The sequence below is a fragment of the Penicillium odoratum genome (assembly GCF_028828045.1).
Source record: "Penicillium odoratum strain IBT 22623 chromosome Unknown utg000006l_segment0_segment0, whole genome shotgun sequence".
Taxonomy (NCBI): domain Eukaryota; kingdom Fungi; phylum Ascomycota; class Eurotiomycetes; order Eurotiales; family Aspergillaceae; genus Penicillium; species Penicillium odoratum.
Window position 1 is genome coordinate 4,765,894 of NW_026643148.1, and position 13,843 is coordinate 4,779,736.

At 47.1% G+C, this 13,843-nt stretch overlaps 3 protein-coding genes across 3 annotated transcripts; 1 reads left to right on the forward strand and 2 right to left on the reverse strand.

The window, feature by feature from the left end:
* Positions 1–82: 82 nt before the first annotated feature.
* N7520_010189 (short chain dehydrogenase/reductase) lies at positions 83–1,132 on the reverse strand (the record flags this gene model as incomplete). Its single annotated transcript, XM_057144123.1, has 1 exon — positions 83–1,132. One exon carries the CDS (start codon positions 1,130–1,132, stop codon positions 83–85), a length of 1,050 nt encoding a protein of 349 aa, XP_056993411.1.
* Positions 1,133–2,127: 995 nt separating this feature from the next.
* On the reverse strand, positions 2,128–3,474 carry N7520_010190 (putative secretory lipase; the record flags this gene model as incomplete). The annotated part of the gene is made up of 1 exon (XM_057144124.1): positions 2,128–3,474. One exon carries the CDS (start codon positions 3,472–3,474, stop codon positions 2,128–2,130), a length of 1,347 nt encoding a protein of 448 aa, XP_056993412.1.
* Positions 3,475–13,001: 9,527 nt separating this feature from the next.
* N7520_010191 (uncharacterized protein) lies at positions 13,002–13,330 on the forward strand (the record flags this gene model as incomplete). The annotated part of the gene is made up of 2 exons (XM_057144125.1): positions 13,002–13,136; positions 13,238–13,330. 2 exons carry the CDS (start codon positions 13,002–13,004, stop codon positions 13,328–13,330), a joined length of 228 nt encoding a protein of 75 aa, XP_056993413.1.
* Positions 13,331–13,843: the final 513 nt, after the last annotated feature.

Genomic DNA, 13,843 nt, shown 5'->3' on the forward strand with positions numbered 1-13,843 from the left:
CATTCTCACATTCTGTTCAACCGCGCGAAGTACATTGCGCTGTAGCTAAGCACAGTAATGTCACGCTTAAATGCTGAAGTGCTCATCTTGAACTCCACCATTGGCGGACTGGCCAAGTCAATGCACCAGCTATACTAGACACCCAACCAGCCCATCCTTTTGCCTTCACAACTGCATTAACAACCGTGAGCATCCGTTGAGTGAAAATATCTGCTGAATCCGAGTCATGTAGATAGCACTCCCAAACAGCTCCTTCTTCATCGTTTCCATCAAGAAGAGCCTCCAATTGTCCCGTCGAAGAATCCAGTTTCAGTTTGGGTCTTGTAACCAGCGAGCGACCAATGCAAGCTGTATCTGCAACCAAATATGACGCTGCGTCGATAACATCCTCAATTTGCCCGAGTGGTACCCCCGCCAATAAAACCCGAACTGGCGTTTGCATAAATGTGGAATCAGTATAGTATGGGCAGATAATATTGACTCGAACACCAGCGCTTATAGGAGCTGTTACGCGTAGACTCCGAAACAACCCAAGCACTCCATGCTTTGAAACGGTATACGGTGCCTGGGTGATCAGCGGATGTAGACTAGCAACGGACCCCATGAGTAGGATATGTCTGTCTCGCCCCGACGCTGAGGCGACCGATTCGTGTTCACACGGCTTCGAGCCCGGATTCTTCGGTAGGAAGAACAACGCCAGGTGCACTGTATACATAACGCCGGTGAGGTTGATATCCAGTGTCTTGAAATTCGGAGCCGTCGGGCTGGGATCGTTGAAATAGTCGACGTGTGGGTTTTCGAAGATTCGAGACTCCTCGCTGTCGTTGATACCGGCATTTGCAACGACGGTATCGATTCCACCATGAGGACTCAATCTCAGAGATTCGCGAAAGAAATTGACCTGGGATGTCCAAGATGTGACGTCTAGCTGGATGAAATGAACATTTTCGTTTTGCGTGTCCTGGCGGATTTGCGCTGCGACTTCTTCGCCGGCTGAGTTGATGTCGCCGATTATCACGTTTGCTCCAGCAGCTGCCCAGCGAGCGCTGAATCCAGCGCCAAAGCCAGAGGCGCCGCCGGTTATAAGTATGGTTTTGCCTTTGATTTGGGCTGGGTCATAGCTCAGATCCATTCTGATTTGGTTCGTGTGGTAATATAGGAACAGAGCGCGTTGCCCTTGCTAACCGAATTGCATTCACAGCGCAGATGTGTCTGGTCAAAAATATATTGAAATGGAAGGAAAGACCTCAGTCCGAGGCATTCAAAGTGGAAGGGGAAAATTTGAGCTGGAGTTCTGTTGCATAGTACAGCTCATGGGCTCGAGGTGGGTTCAGTTCACGGGGCCCCAAATTTCTTCTATTTTTAGCCGAATCTCAGCCTCGTATAGCCTTGTCTGTTCACTTCTGGGGAAAAAACGCGCTGGAGAAAAATCAAGGCAGGTTGAGGGAAACGTCAAAATTAGAATTGTAACATGTTGAGCATCGCAAATACTCCGTACACTTTTGCTAATTGACAAGGACCAAAAAGAAACGGAGCAATGTAGAGCGATCTGCCCCTGAGACTTGAGTTGTGAGGCCGGTTGATTACAAATGAACCAACCTTCAACAAAGCCACTTTGTATCCTTGTCTATGATTATCAATAATCTCAAAAGACTCTCCTGCAGAGCTAGGTCTACCATACCTATTGTTTTCTGTATAGAATTTCGATCAATCATTGGTCTATGAACATCACAAGATAAGTCTCTGATACGGAATATTTCTAGATTGTATCAGTCATGTTTCAACAAACAGTCATCCGCGAATCCCGATACCAATCTAATTACTTCTTTAAGGTATCACTATTATGTGGGAGATATAATGTCTCAGAATATTCTCTAAAAACAAACGACAAGCCATGTTATCAATTATGGTCGCACCGCCACAACGCCGAGTTCAGCTAACAGGCCCAGAAAAGAATTTAGCTATGATGAAATTCACTTGATTATAGCAGATATTAAAGTTAGACTTCCGTGGGAGAACTTTCATAGAAGAAACACGTGATTGAACGAAAGCATTTGCAACAGAAGAGGAGAGAGGAGGCAAAAGCGACCTAGAAAGCGGAAAACCTTGAGTTTTTGTGAGATTAATTTAGCTCAAACCATCAGTCAGCAAAACCCGCGTCTCAACTTCACATTTGTGGTCATTTGGAGTTTGCACATGGTTGAACTTGTTGTCAAGCCATTGTAGCCACTCTGGGGCTGAGGCAGCGATTGAATCATCGTGGTCAAGGCCAGGATATAAACTGAGGTGGATAATGTTGCCAACCTTGCATGCATAGTCGTACGCCTCCTTTGTAGCAGTAACATTAACAACCTCATCGTCGATAGATTGAACGACGAGAAGTTCCTTGTACCCCTTTCGACCGGTGGCGGCGCCATACTTGTTTTGGAACGCGATAAAAGCTTCATGATTGTGTTGAACGACTTCGGGTGTCATGTCCACAATGCCGTGATCTGGGAGTTCTCCATCTAACTCGGCCGCAGAAGTGGCGCAAAGCTGAAGTTCTTCCATAAGTGGATAACGGGCCAAGCCAGTTGAGGTGAGAACAATCGGTTGTATCGGGAACTTCAAAACTTGGAATGTTTGCACGATCAAGTTGCCAAAGCCCCATGACAGATTTAGTGGTACAGCGGTGAGAAGATCATTCAATCTGGAGCTAGGAGCAACGGCAACTCCTCCGAGGTACTCTCCACTCTCCTTCGTAGTGACGCGAGGGTTTTCACTCAATCCCCAGACAGTTCCAGCCCCTTGGGAATGCCCAACAGCGGCCCATTCATCGGTGAACACTCCTGGGAAGGCCTTGCGAGCAGCAACCACTGAGAAATAAGTATCTTCGGAGTTAATCACCGGATTAGCGTATTTGTGCGTAGTATAGTTGTTTCCCAGGCCCGCGTAATCCGTAGCAACTACAGCATACCCGGGAGCTGTGAGAAGCTGCCAGGAATGATAGTCGAACAAGTTGTAAGATGACGATGCAGCGCAAGCCCATTCAACACCAATAGTTCCATGGGCATATGCTACAAGACGGACTTTGTCACTTGGGGGCTCCGTGTAGGGAAGTGCAATAAAGGCAGTCGCTGGGACAGCTACTCCACCGACATCGACAGTTGTATATTGCATAAGCCATAACGACGTTCCAGGGGGGATATCATATGCAGATGTATTCTGCTGCTCAAGCTTCAACAGGTCTCCGGGCCGTGACCCCGTGAAGTTGGTCGCAGTTTTGTAAAACTCATAGTTGAAGGGAATATTGCCAAAGACTTGACTGTCCAATTCCTCATACTTGCGTAGATTCTCCTGGCAGGCCTTGTCGCAATCATGCTTCTCCGCTTGGGCTTCCGTGAAGTTGAGATCGTTTGGGCGAGCAGGAGGTTGAGCTTGTACGTAAGAAGCAAGTGACATCAGAGCCACAGGAAGGCGAAGGAGGGTCTTCATATTGGCAGCAGACCTAGGATTGTGATAGAGCAAAATATGATGGTTGCGAACCCCCTGTCCTTCAACTGGAGAAAGCAGCAACGAATGAAGAGGCAAAGCAACTGAAAGGCAGAGTGCGTTGGATTTTATAACAATTAGGGAATTATTCTACAAGGAATGTATACATAATTGTAACCGCTAACTTAAATTTTTTAATCATATCCTTTTTTTCCAAGCAGCAGAAGAATGTGGTTGTTTTGAAAATAGACTCTTGTCGTAAAAGCTCAGTGACAGGTCCTAGTCTCGTGTCGAAGTTAGGATGAAATTATTTGAGAAGACAGGGTGGCTAAATTAGTGTGGCTTACTCAAGGGCTTTGGAATCCAGGGTGTAATATCCAGCCAAAGAATTCCCTATGAACACACAACCTTCTTTTTTAGGACAAATAATGCTTACACATATACTCAAGACTCCTACTGTGAGATTTAGGTAGCATGTGCCATTCTAATGATGGTATTCGGGCGTTATATAGTTGCGAACGTTAGGGAAACTGGCTATAATTGAGAATGCTATTCTAGAGGCTTAGAGCAGGGATACAACTAGCTAGTTCCAACATGTTACGTGACTAATTATTCAGGATAATCAATGACTTATCTTCGTATTTTCTCTGATGGTCTTCTCTGCATTTGGGATACTTATTGTGGCTGTGTCTGCCGTACCGGAAAGACGATGAAGGAGCACTGGCGAGATGCCCACAAGTCGCGTGCCCGGGATTGTACGAATACCATCTCTACTCAGAGTACCCTCCAGCAGAAATCAACGCCCCCCCATTACAAACTAATGGACGAAATCCACAGCTTGCCAATTGAGTTCATGGTGCTATATTACGTTATCTTATTTAGGAGGGGAACTAGACACATAAAGATATCTATTCTACTTTTACAGCTCATTTACTAGATTTTCGTCTATAAATCCGTACCTAGCTAGAGATAATAGAGCTGAAGTACCATTACCTCACTCAAGAGGAGACCACCGTCTTCCCCCCCCCCAAATCGGCTTAAAAACTACAAAAATGATTAACATTCATTACCTACTATTAGGCCCTATAACTTCGGGAGCCTCAGCAAACAAGGGGAATAGACCAGACGTAACTAAGGAGAAGAGGAATACCAAAGGGGATCTCCTAAAAGTCTAAACTTCATAATCCCGCTAGTACAGCTTTCACCTTTATCACACACAGTCTTGAACGTATTATATTAGATTCTTCAAGAAGAACCAATCATCTAATTTATTAGCCTTACTTCCTAACAGGGCACCCGGATCCCTATACCTAAAATCTCGCCGTAAACATTAGTCGAGATAATCCGCAATACTATATTATTCTCAGATATAACCGACACTCCTAGTAATATAAGCTACTATAGTAAAGTTCAACACGCTGTTCTGGCCGTTATCAACTCTAGAATAGCCCTTTACGGTGGTTGATTTTAGAGTATAATATCTCTCTCTCTCTCTCTCTCGCCAATGTACCATCATGAAATCTGAAATCTGGGTACGATATCATACCATTCTCTTTTATTCAATTTCTATATAAATCTTTCCGTCGTAAGGCGTAGGTTTAAGCGCTAGAATATATTCTTATACATAAACCTCAGCCTTGTAGTATTAGTTATCGAGGACATATGATTCTATGAATTGACCGATATATTATGATGGTACTGGTATGTAGGAGGAGGGCGTCAGTTCAAATCTGCGAACTTGATGATATAGTTCCCATTACTGGAGAAGCCACTTTTCTAGTCTAGCTTCTAGTTATCGTTAAGCCCCTAGTGGGACTTTGACTGAAATAGAACCATGAGAGAAAATTGAGTTGCGCTACTTATTAATTTTACATCTCAAGGTAAAATTATCTATCTTAACGACCGTTATTGACGAGTGAAGTGAGGCTATGGACGCGCCGAGCGCTAATGATTTTTACAGACCTAAAACATCAATCATCCGAGAGTCGCTTATTCTACGTATAACTATTCTCTTAGTTTACTATCATCTGTGAATTGTTGCCTAAGGCTGGTAGCATTGTATGCAAGCTTTCAAAACCACGTGTCTCACTTTATCACCTCCTTATTACATACCCTCGATAGTTGCCAGTGGGCTTTAGGCTTCCTTCAGCGGCATGAAAAATACCGATTGATATCCGTATGACATAAAATGATTAACAATTATGGTACCCAATAAGGGAATTATGCTAATCAAGGCCCTACCAGCTCCGATAGTCTATTTTATCAATGAATAATTAATGCATGAAAGTAAGTAGGGTGAGTGTATCCACTTCGACTCTGGGTCGTTTGTAACGGCGGCAGTACTGTTGTAGTTCAGAGGTGTGAATTGTCTTGTTTTTTTATTTGAGAGGGAAGAATAAGGCTTTATATACAACGAGAAGATCAAGTTGATTGGAAATCAACTTGGTTCTTCGTATACATACTTCGGGATTAATTCCGGTGGTTCGGCTTGGTTCCTGATCTGCACCAGCCTTATATCACAACATTCCCCCTCAGGATCGCTTTGCTGGCAGGGCGATTCTGGAATGGCGCAGAGCAGTCAGGCCTCGGTAAAACCACTGAAAAACCTTCGCGGGAAAATAAGTGGAAAGAGCGCCTGCGCTGTCACGCGTTTTGTCTCGAAACCTCTGGAGCATCGACTCCTAAGAGACTACAAAATCTGGCAAAGGCCGTAGGTCCCAATGGCTTGGTGAGACCGTCCGCGGCCTGTTCCCCAGTTGGAATATATTGAAGCCCAATCTCGCCTGTATCCAGCACGGCTCGCTGATAGTGAAATTTTACATTGAAATGCTTCGTGCGTTTGTGGAATTCAGGGTTGCGAGAGAGAGCGATGGCGGACTGGTTGTCAGCCATAATGTTAGTGACCGGAGACCGATACAGTTGCGTTTCAGCCAGAAAGGTGCGGAGCCACTGGAGATGCAGAATGGCATTGTACTGTCCGATGTATTCGGCATGAGTTGTAGACGTGGCCACTTCCCCCTGTCTCTTGGATGACCAGGAAACTGGCGCACCTGCAAGTTGGAAAACATAGCCAGACGTTGAGTATGCACCGTCAGTGACGACGGAGCCCCCAAAGTCGGCGTCCGTGTACCCGATCAACTGCCCACTGCGGTAAGTAATGCGATGAGATTGCGTGGCTTTGATGTAGCGAAGCAATCGCTGCAGAGCGACTTGGTGTTGCGATTGCGGCTGAGACGTGAAGCGACTCAACATGCCCAGCGCAAATGCAATATCTGGTCGCGTGCCAACCATTAGATACATTAACGAACCGATGGCAGTCGCATAACGAGCTTTTGCTTCCTCGTCCGGAGGTTCCTCCTCTGGACGATGATTCAAGATTTGCTTGGGATTCATCGGCGTAGACTTCGGCTGACAAGTCTCCATGCCAAAGTCGGAGAGCACCTTCTGGATGTACTGGTGTTGGTGAATAGATACGGACCCATCGACATCATAGTCGAACTGGATCCCGAGGAATGATCGAGGGGTGCCCAGATCGTTCAGTCGGAACTCTGTTTGCAAGGCTCGTTGCACTTGTTCGATTTCGTGCGTGTTTGTCGCAGCAACAAGAAAGTCATCGACATAGACACAAACGACGCAATCCGGTTTGTAGAACACACAATTGTCCGATTGGGCCATAGTGAAGCCATGAGAAGCCAGAACGCGGTGGACGCATTGGTACCAAATCCGCGGAGCCTGCTTCAGTCCGTATAGTGAGCGGCGCAGTCGGCATACGTATCCTGGCTTTTCGAAACCTTCAGGTAACTCCATATAGATAGACGAATCGACGTCTCCATGGAGAAATGCGGTGACCGCGTCGAATTGGTGGAGTTTCCATCCGCGCAACACGGCGCTGGCGACGATGCAGCGGACCGAGTCCATCCTGGACACAGCAGCAAACGTTTCGTGATAGTCGATGCCATGTTTCTGCCGGTAGCCTTTGATAACCAATCGCGCTTTGCGCGTTCCGTTGGCCTTGGTCTTGAAGACCCATTTGCAGCCAATCACATGATTTCCGGCTGGGACGTCCTCCCGCCGAACCTTTTCCCATGTTCCGTGTTCGAGAAGCGACGCATATTCTTTCTGGATGGCGGCCCACCAGTCCAGCTGGTCTGGGCCTGATACAGCTTCGCGAAAGGTCGCCGGGTCGACTTGTCTGGCCGGTGCGGGATTCAATGCGCCGGCAGAGTACACCTTGCCGAGTGATTCCAGGAGACGCCGTGATGGTCTTCTTCTGCGACCAAAAATCGAATATCCAAGATCCGATGTCAGGTCAGTGCCTTGTTGGCTTGGATTGACCACTGGAGGTGTCTCCTCCTCACGCTCAGATGGCGTTTTCTCTCGCTCCTTCGGCGGAGGTAATGGCGATGCAGGTGGTGTTGGCAGCCCGCTGGCTGAACTTGGCATTGATGAAAAGACAGGTGATGGAGGAGCATTGTCCGGGAGGTCGTTGCCTGTTTCCCCCTCGATGAGTGGCGCCACTGGGGTCCTCTCATCGAACTCGACATCACGGGAAAAGACTGTCTTTCCTGAATGGATTTCATAGAGCTTGTACTGATTCGGTTCACAATAGCCTAGCAGTCGGCACTCGGATGATCTTGGTCCGAGTTTGGCTCGATGCTCTTTGGGGATCAAGACCCATGCACGGGAGCCGATCCGTCGCAGATGCAAGAGCGAGGGCGGTTCCCCGTATAGAATTTCAAACGGTGTCTTCTTCCGTAAGATCGATGCTGGTGCACGCAGCTTCAAGTAGACCACTGTGTCTACAAGCTCGATCCACCAGGAAGGAGAAAGGTTCGCATCGGACAGGAGCGTGTTGATCCGCTCCCGGATAGTACGATTAGTGCGTTCGGCCAGCCCATTCTGCCCTTTGCAGTATGGCGGCGAGGTGTCGAACTCAACTCCCTGGGATTCGAGATGTGTTCCAATTGGCAGATACTCTCTCCCATTATCGGTGAGGAATCTTCTGATCTGGGCGCCGAACTGTCGGTGCACCCAGGCCTCAAAATGTTGGAACTTCGGGAGCGCTTCATGCTTCCATCTCATGGCATAGGCCCACGAGCCACGAGAATAATCATCAGTAAAGGTGATCACGTACCTGGAGCCATCTTTGGCCATCGGCATCTCCATGATGTCCGAATGGATCAATTCGAAAATTCTCGTTGAATGCAGACGTGGCCGTCTTGCGCGGGAGTTCCTCTTCTGATGCTGCTTACCCGACATGCACGCCGGACACTGCGGCGTTGCCAGCAGCTGCGCCTGCGTCAGCGGTCGGTACGGAGTGCCGGTCTGCCGAAGGACCACCCTCAAGTCGCCCCGGTTCAGATGTCCCATCCGAGCGTGCCACAACGCTTCGGAGGCCTGGTCCACTCCTGTGCACACATCTTCTTCGAGTATCACAGCTTCACCACCGAGTTCAGAGGTTGGCGCTGTACATTCTACGCCACTTGACTCCCGAGGATCGTCAACGTCCATGGCCACCGCCTGCGGTTCCAGGGAATCTGCATGGTCATGGGTCGTCGGCGCCCTCGCCAGTTGGACTCGCTCTCGAGATCTCTTGCTCACATGGCACCGCAGGATCAGTAGATCCTCCTCCGCGTGGTAGGCGGTCCCCACGGTTCGTCCTCGGCGTTGCACAAAGACGTTCTGTGGGTGCGCCACCACCGAGTAGCGGTCTCGCAACAGCTTCGGCACGCTGATCAGGTTCATCCCGACGCGTGGCGCAAAGTACACGTTCTTCAGCACCAGGGGCTGGTTGAACTTCCCCCGGAGCGTGAGCTTCACCGTACCAATCCCTTCGGCTTCCACTGGATCGCCCGCCGTGTCCAACATCTCGCGGTGGGGCCGCAGACTGCTGAAGCAGCTCCGGTCCCAGCAGATGTGGCTGGTGGCGGCCGAGTCCAGGATCCACCGGGGTTGCGGTGCGTGGGTATAAAGGGTCGTCACCCTCGCCCTCACGATATTGATCCTCGGTCTCTTGGAAGTCGGCGGGCCCTGCCAATCTTCCACCTGGCTTGATGGTATCTTTTGTAAGTTAGTTCTTGGTGAGCCGGAAACACTCCTCTCAGCCTTCAGGGCATGGTCCCTAGACGACTGTCCTTCTCGCTGTTTCTTCCAGCACTGCGCGACCACATGGCCGCGCTTTTTACAATAGTTGCATTTCTTGGCAGTCTGCTGCACCGTATTGACAGACGGGCCAGATGCTGCCTGCAAGGGTGTTGGAGCTTCTTTTCTCCGAACCGTCTGCTCAGCATTAGACAGACGATTTCCGATCGTGGTCGGATTCACCGGATCCTTGTCATTCTGAATGGCATCCACAACTAGAATGTATTCCGGTCCGATCTGCGTCAGTAAGATCGCAATGTGCGTTCGATCGCCAATGGATCCGGGCACGATAGCATTCAATCGATGTACGAGCAACCGTACCCGATCGACAAATTCGCGGGCACTGCCGCAGCGCTCGCCAGTGGTTTCACGAAGCTGCGCAAACAACTCGCAGAACGTGGCCAGTTCCATTCGCCGGTACCGTTCTTCGAGTTCATTCCAGAGGTCGCGAGACGTCTCAAGTCCCGCAACATGAATGCTAATGTGGGGGGACAGATACCGGAAAATGGTGTGGTAGGCCTCAGCTTCGCGGCGCGACCATTCACGGTGGCGCTCGAATGCCTGGACCTCCACTTCGAGGCGCGCCTCAATGGCGCGCTGTCTCACCGCCCCCGCGAGGTGCGGTTCCACCAAAGGATGAATGTCTGCCGTAATAGGCTTGGCGTACTTGAACAAGCAGTCAGGACGCTGGAGGTCGCCCGACACAACATCCCAGACCTGCCTGGCTTTGAGGTAGGAGGTCATAAGACGTTTCCAGGTTGCGTAATTATCGCTTCCTGTCAGAGGCTCGATGGCCGTGACGGCTCGGTCCGGAGAGTCGTGAACCAGAGCAGACATAGTGATGACTGCGAAAGCGGGGTAGATATATAATCACGATGGTTAAGATAATTTTCGGATGAGTAGAGATGGCACCCGAGATTTTGCTTCCGGGCTCATAACCTGTTGTAGTTCAGAGGTGTGAATTGTCTTGTTTTTTTTATTTGAGAGGGAAGAATAAGGCTTTATATACAACGAGAAGATCAAGTTGATTGGAAATCAACTTGGTTCTTCGTATACATACTTCGGGATTAATTCCGGTGGTTCGGCTTGGTTCCTGATCTGCACCAGCCTTATATCACAACAAGTACAGTTACATGGAAGAGAAAGGACCCAAGAAAGTGTCCATGTATTGAGAACTTAAACGCTAAGGAGAGAGAGAGAGAGAGAGAGAGAGAGAGAGAAAGCTAAAGACAGGTGGGACAAGTAAACACAAATGCGGGGGGTGGGTCCTCGAATGAGTCATGTGATCCGCACCGTTATTTGGTGCAAGGTCTGACGTTCGAATCCCTGTCTCTCTAAAATCCTTTCTAAACAGTTAACCATAGATACCGAGTCCGAATCCAGCTGTAGTCAATTCCTTGTATACGGTCAATTCTTTCTATACTCACCAGTTGAGAGATGACACTTGACTGTTGCATATCAATGTGATCCAAATGGCAAGTAGAATACCGATCAGTTGAGGCATGTCAGGACTCGGTCCGTGACATCGTTCCCCACCTTTTTCTCCGCAATCAAGAGCAAAACCCTAATGCGCCACATTGAATTCTTAAGCTGCGGATATCAACATCCGTCCACAAAGACTATATATTTTTGTTCCTGCATTCCTTAAACCCCTCTGAAAGGCTATTAGTAAGTTAGTGAAACCTTGCCGTCAAGATCTTTTCGACTATCGGAAGCTATTAGCCGGCTAGAGAATGGATAAAGAGCTTATCCTCATGATTTATCACATCCCCTGTGGCGTCTAGATATAACAGGAAGGTTCGTAAATACTCAAGTTACTAGGCTTGGTTGCATAGAAACTCCTCATAAAGTCGCTTACATACGGCTTTGGTGACTTGATCATGAACATGTTCAAGGCTCTGGACTTCGCGATGCAAACAGTTGGTCTTACCCCAAACGCTAACCCGTCGCCTCATTTCTAGAGTGGCTTCGGTGGCTTCAAAACAAGTTCAGGGCATGAGATCTGCGGATGCGCATAAATGTGTAGTCAAGAGCGTACCTTGATTGGTTGATACTTTGATTTGATATAATTCGCAATATCCCGGGACCGTCTTGTTTCAGGATATCATTTCATTTCATTTCTTTTCCACCAGCTTTTCTCTTCCTGATACTGGGATCATAGCGAGTTGGACACTGTAAGAAACCATTGTTAATAGCTATGAAGATTGGCATATTAAGGAGGCATTGGGTGTTGATTCTATACATTAACAACGCAAGTGACGTTTTCCATGCGTCTCGGGCCACCACAAACTCAGTACAAGTAAGAAGAATTGCTGCAGAAATGTAGCCGGAGCAGGTCAGGCAGAAAAATATTAGTTAAGCCCATGTATACGTTATATTCATTGCATTCCCTTTCCTGCAGGCCACAGCTTTCGTGGCACCTAAAGGAGTTGTTAGGATAATTCCCGAATCCCGCCAATAAATTTTCCTACAGACTGAAATTCCACCGCGGAATATCTTTGCCAATTAGCTTCTTTACAAGAAGCGCATGGAGAAAATACGTATCCACCCCGAAGAATTATTCTTGTTCGATGTGAACCAATTTTACAGTGGATCTACAACCAAATTTCTTAATTAATTCCGGTAACGAATATTTGACTACATGCCTAGCTCCTAGTACTTAAGGTGAATTGAATTATGGCTTAATTTTGATCAAAGGATTTCTAAATACCTTCTACTATATATGTATCTGTTACTTTTTTAAGAGGCCGGCAATCTTATCCGAGGTCATCATTGCATTCCAGTAATAAATACTGACTACCTGCCTGGGTCCTAGTAGTTAAGGTGAATTGTATTATATTTGAGTTTTGACCAAACGATTTCTTATCAATGAAGGGGAGAAGGAGCTGGACTGAAATACCTTGCTCCTAGATGTCACACCAAGTTTAGTCCATATATTATTCAGAAATTTTGTTCATGTGACTCTAGATTGTTGATGCACAGCCCTGTCATAAGCAAACTTTTTTTTTAATTTATGTAATCTTGATTGACGTGGTTATTCTAAATTCTGCTCTATTGACCCTTTGAACTTGACTGAATAAAAGACAATAAGGCGGCAAAGGCTAATCCATGATAGCATTTCTAAGCAATCTATACATCAAAGCGTCAGAATCCGGGGATTGCTTGACTGTGGAATGAGACTTAAAACGATATTGTGGGGAATGCTACATTCGACCCCATATTAACCAAGTGGGACACAATAAGATATTTGTCTCGTACCTATTAATTTAGCTCCTTTGAAATAATATATAAAGCTCGAAACCTCCCTGCTTTGTTCATGTCTTAAACCGCTCAAGCATCAGAATTCAGACATCAATTGTCACTCAGCATCATAACTTATTTTCTTCAAAATGAAGTTCCTTACTGCCATTATTTCACTTGCAAGCCTTGCTGCGGCAACAACAGAGATGACACCTGGAACCATACAGACACAGCAGGGTGACACAAAAATCACTATCGACACGCTGAGTGCCCTCCAGATTCTGGTAAGTCCGCAGATACCAGTCGTCTCCTGTGTGAGCAATTTGGTCATGAAGTTAACGTATATATCGTAAATTCTAGAAAAACAGCACCCAATTTTGCTCAGCAACCACCGTCTTCCCTGCGCCACATTCTCCTGCATCTGACGGTAATTGCTGTACCAACGGCCACTTCTGTGATGACGGAATCTTCGACGTAAGCAACCCTTCAAATCTGGCATCTATTCGTGATGAGTGTTGGTGGATAGCTAACATAGACTACCCGTATCAAACAGTGTGTTATCTGCACGTTCCTTTGCTAGACCGGCTTACTGTGATATCCACTTGAATCGTCACGGGCCAGTGGCACTTCAATTCTGAAAGATTTCAAAGTGAAATATGTGTGTGGTCTAAGCATTTGAGATATCAAATCCCTTTGGTCGTGGTTTTTATCCCTTAACAGGTTTTCCCACACACTTTGCGTGAATGCGAAAGAGGATTAGTTTCTCGAAGTATTTGTTGACTGGTTTTTGTTCTATCTCAGTTATTTCACCCAATATTATTTATTTCTTAATATCTCATTCACGGCCCTAACACCACGCGCTGGCTGTCTGTATAAATAATCAGTCTAATATAGATCACGAACAAAAGTATTTACGCTGAAGTAGATTGAATTATCCGGAAAATAGACTTAGGTGCTCAAAATGTCGAAGACACTGTGACACTGTATGATG